General features: G+C 55.3%; 3 protein-coding genes across 3 annotated transcripts in view; 1 reads left to right on the top strand and 2 right to left on the bottom strand.

Annotated features, from left to right (window-relative positions):
* The window catches only part of RANBP3 (RAN binding protein 3), a 52,098-nt gene extending 42,629 nt beyond the window's left edge, over nt 1–9,469 (top strand). Inside the window, exons 10-18 of the mRNA XM_019653329.1 lie at nt 881–1,000; nt 2,730–2,833; nt 3,257–3,335; nt 3,683–3,785; nt 4,329–4,453; nt 6,024–6,144; nt 8,090–8,232; nt 8,647–8,833; nt 9,004–9,469. Of these exons, the coding sequence (XP_019508874.1) occupies nt 881–1,000; nt 2,730–2,833; nt 3,257–3,335; nt 3,683–3,785; nt 4,329–4,453; nt 6,024–6,144; nt 8,090–8,232; nt 8,647–8,833; nt 9,004–9,047 (1,026 nt within the window). The 3' untranslated portion in view covers nt 9,048–9,469. The remainder of the gene's footprint in view (nt 1–880; nt 1,001–2,729; nt 2,834–3,256; nt 3,336–3,682; nt 3,786–4,328; nt 4,454–6,023; nt 6,145–8,089; nt 8,233–8,646; nt 8,834–9,003) is intronic.
* Nucleotides 9,470–10,335: 866 nt separating this feature from the next.
* Nucleotides 10,336–12,956, bottom strand: CAPS (calcyphosine). The gene is given in 5 exon segments (XM_019653328.1): nt 10,336–10,991; nt 11,067–11,279; nt 11,479–11,656; nt 11,897–12,115; nt 12,883–12,956. Coding segments are annotated over 5 exon segments (786 nt in total). The 3' UTR covers nt 10,336–10,889.
* A 477-nt stretch (nt 12,957–13,433) lies between these two features.
* VMAC (vimentin type intermediate filament associated coiled-coil protein) lies at nt 13,434–16,787 on the bottom strand. Its single transcript, XM_019653563.1, has 2 exons — nt 16,455–16,787; nt 13,434–15,286 (listed from the first exon to the last, which is right to left on the bottom strand). Exons 1-2 carry the CDS (start codon nt 16,643–16,645, stop codon nt 14,968–14,970), a joined length of 510 nt encoding a protein of 169 aa, XP_019509108.1. The 5' UTR covers nt 16,646–16,787; the 3' UTR covers nt 13,434–14,967.
* Nucleotides 16,788–16,971: the final 184 nt, after the last annotated feature.

The raw sequence follows: 16,971 nt of genomic DNA, 5'->3' as shown, positions 1-16,971 counted from the left end.
GGTGGCACACTAACTGTTGAGCCCTGGGGAGTTGCTGGGGCCAGAGGAATGGCTTTCATTGATGAGGGCCTTGTACGCGTTTTACGTGGAGAAATGTCTCCCCTCCCTGTCTCCACACCCCAGCGACTCCGGGGATTCACACATATGTGCTCTTTCCAGTTGAAGAAGTTTGCTTGTGGGGGCGGTCAGCTCAGAAACCCATCTGCTATTTTTGTAAAAGAACAGTCCTTCGGGGTTCTGGAGTTAGATAGGCCAGAAGCATATGTTTTCCAGTAGTGCTGCAGAGCAGCTGGAAAACAAGGGGCACGACTGACGAGCCTGCTCTTGCGGTTGGCAGAGGCAGATTTGGAATCCCAGTGGCCGTAATGCAACAAGCTTCATGCACAAGCCTGACTGCATCTGTGTGTCTTTCCACTCCAGTAGCTAAGTTGCTGCCAGAGCTTCTCCACCCTCCGCCTCCCGCCACCCTCTAGTGGATATTCAGGCTCAAAGGGTGAAAATGATCATCTGCAATTCCATTTTGAAATCTCCCTGAGCCCCCCACCTTCAGACCAGTCAGTGGAATTAGAAATAAAAATCGTTTCTGCAGTATATGCTTCTTGGAGACTTTGATGGCTGGTTCTTGGGGTGATTAGTCAGCTGCACAGCTCTGAGCCGGAGGGAGCCCCGGAAGTGACCCAGCCGTGCCGTCGTCCCCGGGTCCCCGGCTGCCCCTTCCGGGCCCGGGGCCTGCCTACACGCTCCTCCTGTTGGTTCTGGCCTCCTCAGAGGTCCCTCAGCCCGGGACCCTCACCAAGGGGGACTCCGGGAGGGCATGAGGCGGTTCAGCTTGCGCGTCATGGCTACTAGGACCCTTCCAGCTGTCATTCTTTTTCACTAGGAGAAAGAGCCCCAGAAAAATGAGTCCAGCAACGCCTCTGAGGAAGACAGCCGCGAGAAGAAAGAGCAGGTCGCACAGCAAGCATTTGTGTTCGGGCAGAACTTGAGGGACAGAGTCAAGGTATGTGCTCCGAGGGCTGGGGGGCTGCTGAACTTCAACATGCCTCCTCCTCTCAGGTTCAACGACAGGAGTCTGCCGCCGAGGATCGGGGTGGGGGGGGCTGTCATAGAATGGTTCTGTGACTCGCGGCACAGCCACAGCCAGCCGCCGCTTGTTGTGCACACCCCACTGGCCACCCTTCCACCCCAGGTATGGGACTCAGCAGTGGCTTCTGGCGGCAGGGGACAAGGAGGCGACCAGTGAGAGATTTTTGTTTCCTATCTCAACACTAGCAGCAGCATTCAGACCAGATTGTGCTTAGTTGTTGGAGTCCAACCCGCACACGGTAGGGTGTTGAGCAGCATCCATGGGCCCTCCCTCTAAATACCAGGTGCACAACCAGGTTGTGATAACCACACAGGTCCCCAAATAGTACTGAAATGTTCCCCACGGGACGACCAAGTCACTTCTGACTGAGAACCATCACCTGTTTTTTAAAAGTTGTGCAGGTGGAAAGATACTGTTTTCTCTCCCACAGGAGCAACTGTATCTGTCACCTTGTAGCTGGCCCCCAGGCGGTGTACCCGGACTGGGGACTTTGAGTCGGGGTGGGAGGCATCTGGCAGTGGCAGGGGATCCTGGCTCTGCACCCTATGTGCTGGCGCTGCGGGAAGAGTGGGCAAGCCCCAGGGCCAGAATAGTCCTCTGTGCCGTTTCTAGCAGCTCAGCTGGCAAGAAACTCCTCTAGAGGTCTGAGGCAGGATCAGTGGTCGTGTCTGGGGCATCTGTGGTTGTCACACGGAGGGATAGGTACTCCTGGCATCAAGTGGGTAGGGGTCAGGGGTGCTGTCAATACCCCACAGTGCCCAGGACGGTCCGGCCCCAATGTCAGTGATGCTCAGGGTGAGAAACGCCAAATTGAGGAAACAAAAGTCTCTGGGTGCATAGAAGACAGCGGGTCAGGCCATCTGTATCCTCCTGTGGTGTCACTGTCCAAGAGAAGCACAGATGCCCCAAGAGACGAAAAACATGTTGATGTCGCACGACTTTAGCCAAAATAATGAGTCCCTTAGGGGCAGCTCCCTCCAGGAAGAAAGATGCAAGCAAAGGGAGGGCCTTGAAATCCACCTGCACTGGGGGCAAGGCCTGGCTGGGCACCAGGTTGAGTCTGCTCCTCTAGTTTAGGGGAACGCTGCCTTGACATTGGGGTGAGGGCAGTGCCTCCTGGAGGTCCAGGGCTCAGGTGATCTCTGAGGTCTCAGTCACATCTGAACCTCTGCGGGGGGCAACTGCAGGCTGTGGTCTCCTAGCCCCTCTGAGCTCACAGGACCAGGTCCATCATTCCCACCTCTCAGGGTTCCCCAGGAGCTGTGCATTAGATCACGGAGCAGGGATGGCCGTTGGCATCAAAGAAGCCTCTGAGAAACGATGCTTTTGTTTTGTTTATAATAAACTCCTTAAAATACCAGATTTGTAAGCATTCTGTGATCTCGGTACAGAAGCATTGATGCAAATTCCAACCTGACTGTGTTTTTTTTAAACAAGGTAGAAAAGGCTTCCTAATGCCTTATAAATTGTTTTTGTGCCCTAACCGTTAAAGCAAAAGGTTTGGAGTTGATTACAGCGCACGCACGTACACCTGTGTGTGGGAGCCGTGCCACACGGCGGAGGAGTTGTGCGGTCAGGCCGAGCTGTAGAAGCCCAGAATGTGCCGTTCTCTGAGCATAAGGGTTTCCTGTCTGTTTCCCAGTTAATAAATGAGAACACTGAAGCAGCCGACATGGAGAATGCCGGACACCCCAGTTCAGAAACGCCAACCGCAACCAACTATTTCCTTCAGTATATCAGCTCCAGGTGTGTGTCTCGGGCCCAGTACCCAGCCTTATGTGGGGAGAGCCTCCGCCCCAGAGGGCCTGGTCATCCGTCCGCCCTGACTCGGGCCCAGAGAGGAGGCAGCACCCGGACCAGGAGCCAGCCCTGTCCTTCCTCGGGGGCAGGATGGAGGGGAGGGGGCAGAGGCCTCCAGAACCCTGGTCGCCCTCCAGCCCCTCCCTTCTTTCCCACTCTGGACACAGCTTTGGAGGGGTCAGGACAGGGGACTTAGGTGGATGCCCAAGACAGGACCTGAGTTCTGTGAGCTTGTCCAGCCCAGCCCTCAGAGTGACCTCTGTCGCCCAGAGCTCATGCCCAGAGCAGAATCCAACGGGCCGGTGGCAGCTCGACCACCTATTACCCACCAGGTTCCATCCCCGAACTCACAGCCCATCTTCTCTTCAGCTTAGAGAACTCGACCAACAATGCCGACGCCACCAGCAACAAATTCGTATTTGGCCAGAACATGAGTGAGCGCGTGTTGGTGAGTGGCTCCTGTGGGGACTTCTTCCTGGGGCCCAAAAGGCTTTTAGTTAGAGCCCCCTCCCCCGGTCAGAGGGGCATGGTGTGGCTGCCATGTTGTCGTCTGTAAAGTTAGGACGCTTTCACTTGCAAGTAAGAGCCAGCATGGACTCAGCTTAACGCCAGGGTTCCTTAAAGTCAGTGTTCCACTCCTTGTCTCTTCTCATCCTGAGACAGGTTTCCATTCAGTCACAGGCCATGCTTCTTCCTGGCTAAGCCGCCCCGGCCGAATGGGTTTCCATTGCACAGCAGTTGGCCCACCAGGACTCCCAAACACCCCCCTCCCTGTGTGCCTTCGTTTCCCTGCAGAGCCCCCCCAAATTAAATGAGGTCACTTCAGATGCCAACAGGGAAAACTCTGCGGCTGAGTCTGGGTCCGAGTCCTCATCCCAGGAGGCCACCCCCGAGAAAGGTACGTCGCAGTCCTGCTGCCGCATGGAAGGGGGGACCGAGTGACACTGTCCGTTCACGCCCCTGCCTGGGAGGGATGTGGGGACCAACTCAACACAGCAGTAATAACCTCATGAACCACCCCCTGGGACAGAGCCAGAAAGCCATAGGCGCTGGTTTTCAGTGAGCAGAAAGGGGACGTGTTCATCTAAAACCAGCCAGCACGTGGTGCTGTGTGGTGACTGTGACTGTGTGGTGATTCGGGATAGGGTGGTCGAGGTGGTTGTCACCTCTTCCTCCACACCCGGAGGCAACAGAGGGAGTTTTTCCTCTGTGTCCTCAGAGCTCTGTCCTTCCCTGGGTGGGAAGTGGGAGGGCCAGAGCCACGCTGACAGCTCCCAGCTGGTCTCCCTGCAGATTCCGAGGCCAAATACTTGGTGTGTTTCAGGGTCCACGCCAAGTCCCAGGCGTGGGGTAGCTGGTACCCTCAAGGCCAAGCCAACCCTTTTGTCTCCTGTGAGGCTCACACTCTCCCCCCACCAAGTAAATAGTCGATGTTGTTTAGCTAATAACATTGCAGAGTCCCTGGCCGAATCGGCAGCTGCCTACACCAAGGCAACAGCACGGAAGTGTTTGTTGGAAAAAGTGGAAGTCATCACCGGGGAGGAGGCGGAGAGCAACGTGTTACAGGTGAGGTGGCCCACAGGTGGGCCTCTTGGCCCTGAGGTGGAGGTGTGAGGGCCGTCAGTATCCCGAAGCGTCTCTGAATCTTTGCCAAAGGCTGGACCCACATTCCCCAGGCACTCAGCCCTCCCTTGGGAGTGACAGAGGGGCCTATGTCCCCACCCTTTGCAGCCTTGTTGGTGGGGCTTTTGTTGAGAACTTAGCCAGTGCTGAGGGACTTCTTATATTGCTTTGTTTTCTGACAAAAGGATCTGTTTTGAGATGTCTCGTAGTTAGGGAATTACAAGGACTTGTAACAAACACCTTCTCTTACCCCCCAGAGTTAACAGCTGTGGTTACTTTGTCACTCTGGCACCTCGTGGTGTTATATTAGGTGTAAAAAATCACAGATGCACCCCAGACTTCACCCTATTCTTTCCTGTCCCCACCTTCCTCCCCATCCTGGTGCAGCACATCCAGTTCCGTGTGCTGTTCATCTGCTTTCATTCTCACACGCACATGTCGGTAAACCACGTACACATACTGTAGGGGAGTTTGTTGTGTGGGGTTTTAGTGGTACTTCTCCTTTTCCCCACTCAACACTTTTTTTAATCTGTCCATTTTAAGAGATATTGACTTATAAAGATCTGCAAACTTTTTCTGTAAAGGACCGCATACAGTCTCCGTGGGTTATTTTTTTAACATACATAACAGCTTTGAGCTATAACGCGCACACACTATAAAATTCACCCTTTTAAAGTGTACAATTCAGTGGTTTTTAGTATATTCACAGAGATGTGCAACTGTCACTACTATCTAATTTACAACATTTTTCCCCCAAAACACTGCCCATTAGCAGTCGCTCCCCAGCTCTTGACAACCACTAACCGACTTCCGGTCTCTGTGGATGTGCCTGTTCTGGACATTTCACATAAATGGAATTACATACACACTGTGTGGCCTTGTGTGTCTGGCCTCTCTCATGAGTACCGTGTGTTCAAGGTCCATCCACGTTGTAGTAACTGTCAGCAGTTCCCTCCTTTTCATGGCTGAGCAATACTCCAGTCTGTGGATGGACATTTGGGTTGTTTCCACTTTTTAGCTGTTGTGAATCATGTTGCTGTGACATTCATGGACAGATTTCTGTGTGAACACCTGTTTTGATTATCTTGGGTGCACACCTAGGAGCGGCATTGCTGGGCGGTGTGGCGTTGCTGGGTCGCTCCATGTTTCGCATTTTGAGGAACTGTTTTCCACAGCATCGACCAGCAATGTGTGATGCTTCTAATTTCTCCATATCCTCTCCAGTGCGTTATCAGTCTTTTAGGTCATAGCCATCCTAGTGGGTGTGAAGTGGTATCTGTTTTGATTTGCATTTCCTTAATTTTAAAATGTCCCTCTTTTTAAAATGTAAAACCCATTCTGGTTTGAGGTCAGGACAGAAAACTTAGCCAAGGGCCAGATGTGGACCCCAGGCCATAGTTTGCTGACCCAGGTAATTCATGGGAGTTAGATGGAGCCGCCCAGGGGTCCCTCTATGCAGCGGCGTCCACCCAGCCAGGGTCCCTGCTCACCAAGAGGGCTGCCTGTGTTCCAGATCCAGTGTAAGCTGTTTGTCTTTGACAAGACCTCGCAGTCGTGGGTGGAGAGAGGCCGGGGGCTGCTCAGACTCAACGACATGGCATCAACTGACGACGGGACATTACAGTCCCGACTAGGTGAGATGCGGTGGGGCCCCCGTGGAGAGTGCCTAGGATGGTGCAGATTCCCAAGGCAGTGAAGGGCAGGGAGCAGGGAAGTGAGTCCCCACAGAAGAGCTCCCAGCACCCACACCTTGTGGTCTGCCCCAGAGGCTCCAGCTGCCAGCCCTTCCATGACTCCCCCCGTTGTAAATGTGAAAGTGGATAAAAGCACTTAGCAGTTTTTAAACTTATTTTCTGATAATGAAAGTGCCAATTGTTTTATGGTAGAAAGGAAAAAGAAGAAATCAAACATCAACTACAACTTCTTTATAAAGAGAGAAATCTCTGCTAATAACATTTTGGCAATCCATTCCTGTTCTGTAGCTCTTTTTTAAGCAAATGGGGTGATTTTGTATCGTGCTCTTTTCATTAGCTATTTTGTGAATGTGTTCCTATGTCGTTAAATTTTCCTTAAAAACACAACTTTTTGGGAAAACTTTTATATTAATAGCCTGCTGACAATGAATGTATGTCACCATTTTCCTATCGATGGACATGTAGGTTGTTCTCATTTTTTTCGCTATCGTAAGTGATGCCCCTGGGCCGCCTGTACGTGAATCTTATTCCAAAAAGTATGCTGGTTACAAAACTGGGTGTATGCTGTGTGTATGTATACACATTATATATGTGTTTGAAGAAAACCAGCGTGTGCATGTGTCTGTATTGTGAAACATGTATGTTCACCTTTATTTTTAATCTTCCCAAACTAAAATTGTCCTCCAGCCTTTACAAAAACAGCAGTCCCTGGCCCAGTAGTAGCAGCTCACGTTGCATCCTTCAGAATTGTCCCTGAGTTGGAACAGAGGTGGAAAGGGCCCTTCTGTTCAGACACCATTCTTTCTTCCATGGACGTCCGCTCAATTCCTTCCAGTTTTTCTGGGGAAATGTTCGAGCAAATGCAAACAGAGCACGTGTTTCCAGCCCGCCAGCTCATTGCGTCTTTCCGCTGGCAGCAGCCTGGGCCACCTGGTTGCATTACGCCCTCCCTTCCCTGTTGCTATCTGTCCAAGGAACCCTTTCCTTTCACGCTACACAGCTTTTGATCCTTGTCACAGACCTCTCCAAGCCCGTCCAAGCTGCTTCACCGCCTCAGAGGTGGGCACATGGGACTCAGAGGACTTGGGGAGATCCGGTTGGTTGGGGACCGGGACCCTAAAGGCCTCCCCAAGCTGGCCCAGCTGTTTCCCGTCCTGTGTGGCCATCTGGGGCCCCAGATTGGAGTGACACCTAACCCTCTCCAGGCCCACTCCAGTGGGGAGAGCTGGGCTGGCAGGCAGGCGAGGGGTGACCGTGTCCATAGAATCAGGGCACAGGTGCCCTGCGCGGGCTCTGACAAACTAGGCAGGCTGACTGTGACCCTGGGCCCACTGCGGGTAGAACTTGGGGTGTCACATGCGCATCCAGAGAAGGAAGGTCTATGCCAGTTGTTCTCTACCATACCCCTCCCTCAGCCTGTCTTAGTCTCCCTCCTGATGGAAGCTCTGAGCATGGGTTGGCCTTGACCTATTTTCTAAAAAAAAAACCACAGGGCAGGGGCTGGGGCTTGGCCTGTGAGTGGAGGACAGTCAGGGGATGTCGACTTCCATGTGATGTGTTGCCTAAAGAAAGTGCGCATGTCCCTAGTATGCACCCACAAATGTCCCCATCTGACCCCGCCTCCTGCCTAATCACCTCCTTCCCCAAGGGAACCTCCATCCTGGCATGCGCTGCGTGGACCAGCAAATCCCACTGGCCCGGGCAGTGGCCTTGGTGATTTTGGGCCAGGGAACGGGTGGTGTCAGGCTGGCCCCAGCACGTGAGCGGCTTTCTCAGACCTTGGCATATGGTGGGATTTTGCTTTCCTGCCAAGTTATATCTGTTCTCCCAGCTGGTTGTTGGGCAGGGGTCGGGCATTAGGGCTGAGTGACCTTGTTGGTTGCAGTGATGCGGACCCAAGGCAGCCTGAGACTGATCCTCAACACCAAGCTGTGGGCCCAAATGCAGATCGACAAGGCCAGTGAGAAGAGCATCCGCATCACGGCCATGGACACCGAGGACCAGGGCGTGAAGGTCTTCCTGATATCGGTGAGCAGCCCCGGGGACAGGCTGGGCTGCCCGTTCAGCGCCCCTGAGTCACCACAGGAGGGAGGTTCCTCAGCATACCCAGTCGGGCACTGGGCACTCCGCACTGACGGTGTAGGCTGGGGAGAGCAGGGAGACCGCTAGGCGGGCCCATCCCCAAAACGAGAGAGGCAGAAGTGCCACCGCGTCACCGAAGGCCAGCCCAGCTGCAGGCTCTAGGAGTCCTTTGCGGGGCAGTCCCTGGGTCATGGGAGCTTTGGTCTGTGGTCCCCAGGTTGGTGAGGAGAAAGGGTCGGGCTCCTCCCCAGTCCCAGCCGGGGTCCGTGGCATTCCATCGAGGCAAGGGCAGCAGCCACACCACCCAGGGGGTCGTCTCCCCACGAGGCCTGTAACCAGCACTTCCTCTGCATCCCCCAGGCCAGCTCCAAGGACACAGGCCAGCTGTATGCGGCCCTGCACCACCGCATTCTGGCGCTGCGCAGCCGCGTGGAGCAGGAGCAAGAGGCCAAGATGCCCGCCCCCGAGCCTGGGGTGGCCCCATCCAATGAGGACTACAGTGACGACGACGACGATGTCCTGGCTCCATCGGGGACCACTGGAGGCGGTGAGCCAGCAGTCCCTGCCCTGGAGGGCGCGCGGGGGCTGGTTTCCTAGATTCCCCTCTCACCGCCTGCCTTCAGCCCAAGGCTGACCTCTGGGTGTTGGGGACTGACCTTGGGGGATGGGGTGCCATCCAGGTTGGAGACCTGACAGCGAGGCTGCTACTTCCCACAGGCGCTGGCGAAGAAGGGGACGGGCAGACGGCCGGGAGCACATAGCGCCGGGAGCCGGCTGCCCTCGAGCCTGCTGCTTTGTCCGTCTGTCCACCCGCCCACCCGCCCCTCCCCAGCAGCGTCGAGGGGCTCGGGAACCACACTCCCTGCTGGGTTGGCCACAGTCCGGATCTGCACGGCCCGTTCAGAAGCAGACTTGGGAACTGCCTGAATGTGGTTTGGGACACGAGACCTCATCATATTGATGAGCAAAACAAAAAGAACATTTCTTTCCTCTCCCCTTTGAATTGAAATGGCACATTAAGACTTGTCACGGCTTCTCACTGGGACTGGGACGCCTGGTTTCTTCACCCCTCCCTTCTCGTGTCGCCGGCCTCCCCCACTGCCGCCACCACCCCCATGGGTTCCCGCCGCCTGCCCAGGCCACCAGGTCTGTCCCTATGAGTATAAACACTGGGCCTGCTGGATGTTCTGCTAACTTCTGTCTTTATCTCCCATTTCCCACATTCTGACTTGGAGTGTGTATTTTTAGATTTTCCCCTCAAGACTGTTTTTGTTTTAGGTTAAGACGCTCCTGTGTGTTGAGCGGGCGCAGGTCCAGTGTCCTCATTCTCCCTGTGGTCCCAGCCTCTAGGATGGGGCCTTACTTGGGGGCCGGGGGTGTTCTGAGGGCCACTGGGAGACAGCCCCCACTTATTCCCCCCTAGGGTTCCTCCAGGCCAAGTCATGGGTTGTTGAAGGGTGGGCCCCATGCCTGTAGAGAGCTTATCTGAAAAGGGTCACTGGACCTGGGAGAGTCCCCATCTTCCTCTTGCTTGTCCCCATCACGTGGGTCACCCATCATCAGGCACCCGAGCGCAAACCCGCTTCCTGCTGTTGGCTGTTCCTTGCCCAGCCCTGGACGTTACCGCCCCCAAGACCATCCAGGGTTAAGGGCCTCCATGAGAGGCACAGGGGGAGCCCAGCAAGGCCTTCGAAGATGGGGCAGGGGACTAGTTTCAGACAACAGGCAATCCCAACACTGGCAGCACGCACAGGAGCGGGCCCTGTGCCCACCCCACCCCAGAGCAGGGCCAAGAGCTAGCCAGGCACTACCCACCTACAAAGGTCCCTGAGCACAGGGCTCTGGGGTTTCAGAGGAAGCTGCCCAGCCCCACTCCACAGCAGCAGGAGAAGGCCTGGTCTGCAGCTGTGCCGCCCACACCTTGGGTGGGTTGTGTGCCACCTGAGCCCAAGCCATGGGAAGACCCAAAGGCCCCGGCAGATCCAGTCACACTTCTCTGCTTTTACGCCTTAGCCAACTAGTGACAAGTAAAACCAGATAACGCCCATGTGTTTTTGGAACATTTATGTAAGGTTATCATATGAAATGTATTTGGGAACTACATTAAAACTTTTAACTAAACCCCTGGCCTCCTGTGTGCCCCAGGGGCCTCAGGAAGCCCAAGGGCCTGGCCGGGAATGGCCTCTGCCTCCCAGGAGAAAGCTCCTCAGCAGCCTGGCCTACCTGCTGCCCTGGGCCCTGGCCCCACACCCCACCAAACTCGGGCCTTCTAAGACCAGCTACCTCCATGCAGAGCCTGGCTTCCAGGAAGAGCCATTTGCTCCCTGTCCCCCAGGGGCCTCTTGGCATCCCTGGGACCAGGAGGGGAGGGGTGGGGAGTGCTGGCAGGCCAAGGATTCACCGAGCAGTAGAACCTTTCTCCCTGGGGTCCTTTGTCCCCCTTGGGCCTGGTGGACAAGCAAGGTCCTCAGAGACCTGGTCCAACTGGTTCTGTGGCCTAAAGCCTCCCACACTCCCCTCCAGTCCCCACCCCTGGGGCTGCCCTGGCTCAGGGGTGCCATAGTCGGGGTCCTACGCTCCCATGGTGCGAGCTGAGTGCCTGCTCACAGCCGCCAGGCGCTGGTCATCATGGCCACAAACCCCTCGTCCGTGTCCACGGAGGCACTCACACCACTGTAGTAGTCATGGAATTCAGCCAGCGTGACCTGGGGGCAAGCAGGCTTTCAGTGGGGCCCAGAGGCTGGGGTGGGAGGAGGTTGGGGCACCCCATGGGCACCCACCTGCCCATCCTTGGATGAGTTGGATGAGCCGAAGTTGTCCAGGAAGCAGCGGAGCACCTCCTCCTCAGTCCACTCCACGCTCTGCACCTTGGGGTGGGCGCGGCCATCGTACACCCCCTGGAGGTCATCCACGGTCACCACACCATCCCCATTTCAGTCCAGCTTGGCGAACGCAGCTGAAATGACTGCCTCCTGGGCCTGGGACATGGGGGGCTGGAGAGGGGGGTGTGGTAACTGGGGGAACCTAACCCCTCCAGGTAGAGCACAGGGGATCGGATCCCTGAGCAGGCGCCTCTTAGTAATGAGTTCTTGGGTGTCCCGTGTCTCCATGCTCACACACAAGCCCACTGAGCTCGACACCCCCGAGAGAGCGAAGTGAAGGGACTCGCCCACAGTCGCAGCCAGGCCTCACCCACAACGCCCTCAGGAACTCTTCCAGGTCCAGTGTCCCACTGCCATCACTGTCCCAGCACTTGCACACGCCCTCCGCCTCGGCCATGTCCAGCGCCAGCCCCAGCTCAGCCAGGCCCCGCTGGAGCTCTCTTGCATCTAAGGACCAGCTCCTGTCCCGGTCCAGGCGGCAGAAAAACCTGGGAGGCAAAGGGCGCAGTTGGAGTGGTCCCTGGGGCTGAGTAGTCAGAACGGTGTGAGGGTACAGCTCATCTGGCCAGGCCCTGGATTCCTGAGATCCCTCAGGACAGGCACTGCGCCCGGAGCTTCTCCTTAGTGGCGTCCACGGCGTCCTTGCTGGGTCAGTGCTCTCTGGGCAGCTGGATGGAACAGAGGTCTGCTCGGCCAGCCAGACTACAGGCCAGGCACCCCCTAATCACCTGGTCTTCGTCTGTCCTGGAGTTCTCCAGACGGCCACTCTACTGGCTCCTGCCTGCTTTGTCCAGTGTTGGCAGTGTGTCTTGCCTGGCAGGACTGTTGCTAAGGGACACTGGCTCTGGGACTGGGAGGGGCCCCAGCTGTAACCCTGACTGTGCCGGGTCGTAGGGCCAGGCCAAGAGGAACAGGGCAGTCTGTCACTGGCACCATCGCCCACTGCCCTGCTCGCTCACTCCCAGCCCTGCAATACCCAGGCCTGGGATAGAGCCAGGCCCAGACCGGGGTTAGGGGGTGGGGGTCCCTTCCAGGCCACAAGGAGGAGGATGGGCCACAGCCCTGCAGAGACCACTGTATCCTAGATTTGAAAGGAGGCAAGGCTGTGGCTGAGGAGGCTTAAGGCCCAATTCCTGTGTGACCTGGGGTAGGTCCACTCCCCTCTCCAAGTTTCACTGGCCCCCTGCCCTTTCTCACAGGGCAGCAGCCACAGCTGCTGAAGGACTTAAGTTCAAAAGGGCTGGAGGTAGCCCAGCCCATGTCCACTGGGAGGCCCTGGGACCAGTGCTAGCTGGGCCAGGACACAGCAGAGTACTACACGCATTTCAGCGTTAAGTCGGACAAAGCAATTCCTGGTAGTTACTTAGGGGCCAGTCATGGTGTTTTTGTCATGTGGGTCTTTTGATGGCTGGTTCTCAGTTCTCAAACATCATTCGGTGGGCTTGCTGGTGACAAGCTGGTGAGCCAGGGGCCGCGGTACTGAACAGAGAAGTGGCCCTGACCTCTGACATAATCTAAGAGGAAACAAGGCTGCCGTCACAGGCCTTTGATCGAGACTTCAGACATCTTTGCCAACAGAGTGCTACGCCAACCAGCAGGGTAGAAAAGGACACTGGATTTCCTAGGACTTAAAACTTGGGCCTCATTTGGGGACCCCCCCGCCTGCACAGACCCAGAGATCGGCAGAGGCTTTCTAAAGCTTGGGCTTGCACACAGCACCATGGTGTGGTCGGGAGACTGCTGCTGCCAGAAACAAGCTGGTGGAACACCAGCGACCCAGTGCTGCATGTCGAGCCGAAGCCGCTGTCACACTGTTAGCTTTGAGAAGCTGCAGTGACATTCTGCTGCACAAATTCTGCTGGCTTGCTGTAGTCCAAAATTCTTCGGGTAGGAAGAGAAATACTCCATTGTGTTTTTTCATGAGCAATACAATGAATTTTTCTATAGAAAATGTAAAATCTAACCACAATTATTGTAGCTGTTTGGCATCTCCTCATCTTTAGATTAATCAGAATTTCAACAAGCTCTTCTCCAAAAATTGGTAGTGGCCCAGGCCCTCACAACCCTCTTGGCCTCACTTTCCCAGCCTGTGTCTATAGGTGGCTGGGGAAATTAGACACAGTTGTGAGTGTAGAGTGCCTGGCACAAGCTCCCGTGGCTGTAACCTGCCCAGCAGAGCCCCACCGTGGACCAGGAACAGCACAGGGGCCACCTCTCCAGCACCCACACCAGGAAGAAAGGAAGGACCAAGGCTGAGAAATCATCCAGTTTATTGTTGAACTCAGACAGGCCCCAGCCTGCCTTCCCTCATACAAACAGCCCCTCCTTACTCATCCAGAGAAAAAAACGAGCTATTGTTACTATACTGGGGGGCCACTGTTGGACGGCAGACAGGCAGGCTGGTGGCACCATCCTGAGAGCTGGGGCTGGGCACCAACCTTTCCAGGCTGAAATGGGTCCTGCCCTCTGCAGTTCCTGGTGTGACAATTCCCTGAGTAACAAGGCTGCCATGGTACCAGACTGGGCACTTCAACTGGGCAGAGAAGGGCACGGGGTTTCCCTGGTTTGATTAAAAAGCAAAGTACCCTGAATGTCTCGGGCAAGAAGGGCAGCATAGAAATGAGTTAAAAAATAGATTATCTAGGTAATATAAAAAAGGAGTCAGTGGCTTACTACAAAAGCTGGACTGGCTGGTGGGATGGGGGTTGTCAGAAGTGCTGGGAATCTCTGGCTCCCTGCAGGGCCCACAGACCCATCCTGTTCCTACTGGGGTCTCAGGGTGTGCCAGGTGCTGGTGACAGAACAAAAACCCTGCTTATAGAATAGAGCTTACATTCTGATGGTAGGTAGTTCCATAAAGAAAAATAATAATAAACAGGGTAATGGCAGGGGGTGGGGAGGAATAACTTTAGAAAAGGTGGTCAGGGAAGACCTCTCTCTGAGGAGGTGATATTTAAGCAAAGACCTGAGTGACAAGGAACCAATCATGTGACATCTGAGGGAAGCACATTCTAGGCAGAGGGAATAGCCAATGTGAAGGCCCCAAGGCAGGACGTTATTAAGAAGAAGTTAAGGGAGGCCTGAGTTTTCCTGGGCAGCTCAGGCTGCACCCAGTATCTTAGCATGTCCCACATGCATGCTCTTCCTTCTGGGTTAAAGGATGAAGGAAGGATGGAGTTAGGAAAAAAGTACCTAGGATTAAAAATTGGTCTTCAAATAACCAATGCAAAATGGCATGAAGCTTGAAGCTCTTAATTCTGGTCTGGGATGAAGAGTAAGAAAAAGCTTTAGTCTGGGATGGGGGATACTTCAGGAGGAGTGAAAATCAGAGCCAGGGGAGAAAAAGTCAAATAACGTGGAACTTGATACCATCTGCCTCAAGAGAAAGAGAGCTCTCAAACTCAGATGCTTCGGGGGCCAGACATCTGGCAGTAAGACAGATAAGGGGGGGAGGGAGTTAATTAAAGCTCACACTCTGGCTAAAGAGGGTGTTCTGGGCTCAGATCCGGGTAGGCATGGCCAAGTCTGAAGCCAGAAATTTTTGTGTGTAAACGTTGGCAATTTTTCAACAAAGGTGACTGGTACAAAGTTTTGTTTTAAAAAAATTCTGACTGGGCTAAACATTTGGCCTGCTTGCTTTCCATTTGAGACCTATGACTTTTTTAGCAGGCTCTGAAGCTTGAAAAGAATTATGGCTCTGCCATGGGGTCCCATCAGGGGGCCCTGAGGACACCCATAGCAGTGGGAAAAGTCCCCACAGGGACCCTCTGTCTCCATTCTGGACTCTGTGCTCCGGGTCTCACACAGTGGTCCCAAACACTGCTGGCTGTAGGTGGTCCCTGTCCCCCTTCTCCCCAGTGCTGTTGGCAAGGGGTGAACTGGGCCCACCAGACAGTGGGTGGCCAGGATTACTGGCTGGCAGGGGCCCCAGGCGTTCGGCCTCAGCCAGGGCTGCCAGCAGTCCAGCCAGAGGTGACCGGCGGCGGCAGATGTCCTGCAGCAACTCGGCCCGGGGCTGCAGCTGCCCGATGAGCTTGTCCCTCTGTTGCACAGCAGCCTGCAGGCTGTGGACAGTGGCCTCAGAGGTCAGCAGCTGCTCCTGGAGTGTGGCAATCTCACTGGCAGGGAGGCAAGACATGGCAGTTATGGTACTAGGGGACCAGAGGTTCTCTCCCTACTCCCAACTCTGAGGCTCCCCATCACTGTCAGGATAAAGGCCATGCTCCTCACCACTGCCTCAAGGCCTCCCTGTATGGACTGAACATTTGTGTTCTCCCCAAATTTATACGTTGCATCTCTACGTCAGTGAGTGGTATTTGAAAGTGGGGCCTTTGGGAGGTAAGGTTAGATGAGGTCATGAAGGTTGGGTCCTCATGATAAGATTAGTGCCCTTATAAGTAGCTCTCTGCCCTGTGAGGACACTGATGAGGTGACCATCTGCAAGTCAGGAAGAGAGTCCTCACCAGGAACTGAACCTGCCAGCACCTTGATCATGGACTTCCCTGCCTCCAGAACAATGAGACATGAATGTCTTTAAGCCACCGCCTGTGATCTTTTGTTATAGCAGCCTGCGCAGACTCATCGCTCCCCCAAGCTCTTCCTGCAGTTCCCTCTTCCCCTTCTTTTCCTATTTGTTGTTCAGCTTAAATGGCTCCTCCTCCAGGAAGCCTTCCCTCTGGGTCCCCTCAGGACCCTGTGTATACCTCCATTACAACCCTGATCATCCCATGTTGTAACTGCCTAGTGATGTGTCTGCCTAAGGGCAGGGTTGCGTAGGTCTTACGGATGTGCCCTAGTACCCAATACAGTGCCTGGCACATATAGTAGTAGGTGCTCAGTAAAGATAAATGAATGACTCCAACCAGCTCGGAATTGTTTCCCACCTGGGCCCTAGCACCTCCCTGGGCGCTTGTCTCATCCCTTTCAACTCAAAGCTGCTAAAGGGACTCTTCAAAATTGCTGATAGAGCCCATCCTCCTCTGCTCAAGAACCTGCCATGGCTCCCAATACCTACACCAGGAGGTCGGTGGTCCCTGCACCATTCAGTACAGGCTGATTTTGCCTTGTGGGGAACTTTTAAGTTAAAAATCCACACTTGTGTGGCATCTCTTAATTTTACATGCTGATGACTAATTCAAGTTTTTTGGTGTTTGTTTTTTCAATCTCCAGTAATCCAGCCCCCACGTGAATGTTCTCCGTTCCCCCTGCTGATGCGCCCTTTCCAATCTCCGCTCCGCCTTCGCCCACCTCCTCCGAGAAGTCCACCTTGTTGGCCCCGGGCCTCACCGGTCCTTGGTGCGGCCCAGCTCATCCAGGGCGGCTCGCAGCTGTTGATCGTGACGGGCCAGGCGCTCAGCCTGGGCGCGCACCGTACGCTCCGCCGCGTCCAGCCGCGCCTCCAGCTCCACGGCGCGTCGGTGCACTGCCGCCAGGTGTGCGTTCGCTTCGCGGATCTGCAGGGGCGGCGGCGCGGACATGGCCCCTGCGGCGGTCCAGGCCTAGCCACGCCCCTGGGGGCCCCGGCCCCGGCCCCGGCCCCGCCCCCGAACGGATCACGCCCCCAAAGGCCCTCTCAGGACCTCGGCGCGGCCCTCCACAAACCCAAACAACCTGACTGGTTCCGGCACCTTGATACTCCGCCCCTAAGCCGGGCCTTGTCCTCCGATGGCACGCCCCGTTCAGGCTGTAGCAACAGGATTGGTCACTCTTTCGAGACAGGCCCTGCCCTTGCTCAGAAGCTAACACCAGGATTGGTCCGGATCCCGCGACCGATCAATACTGACCACGCCCCCGGAATTTGCTG

The sequence above is a fragment of the Hipposideros armiger genome, unplaced genomic scaffold (genome assembly GCF_001890085.2).
Source record: "Hipposideros armiger isolate ML-2016 unplaced genomic scaffold, ASM189008v1 scaffold_202, whole genome shotgun sequence".
NCBI classification, from domain to species: domain Eukaryota; kingdom Metazoa; phylum Chordata; class Mammalia; order Chiroptera; family Hipposideridae; genus Hipposideros; species Hipposideros armiger.
Note: the sequence above shows the minus strand (reverse complement) of the source record. Positions and strands in the feature narration are given on the sequence as shown.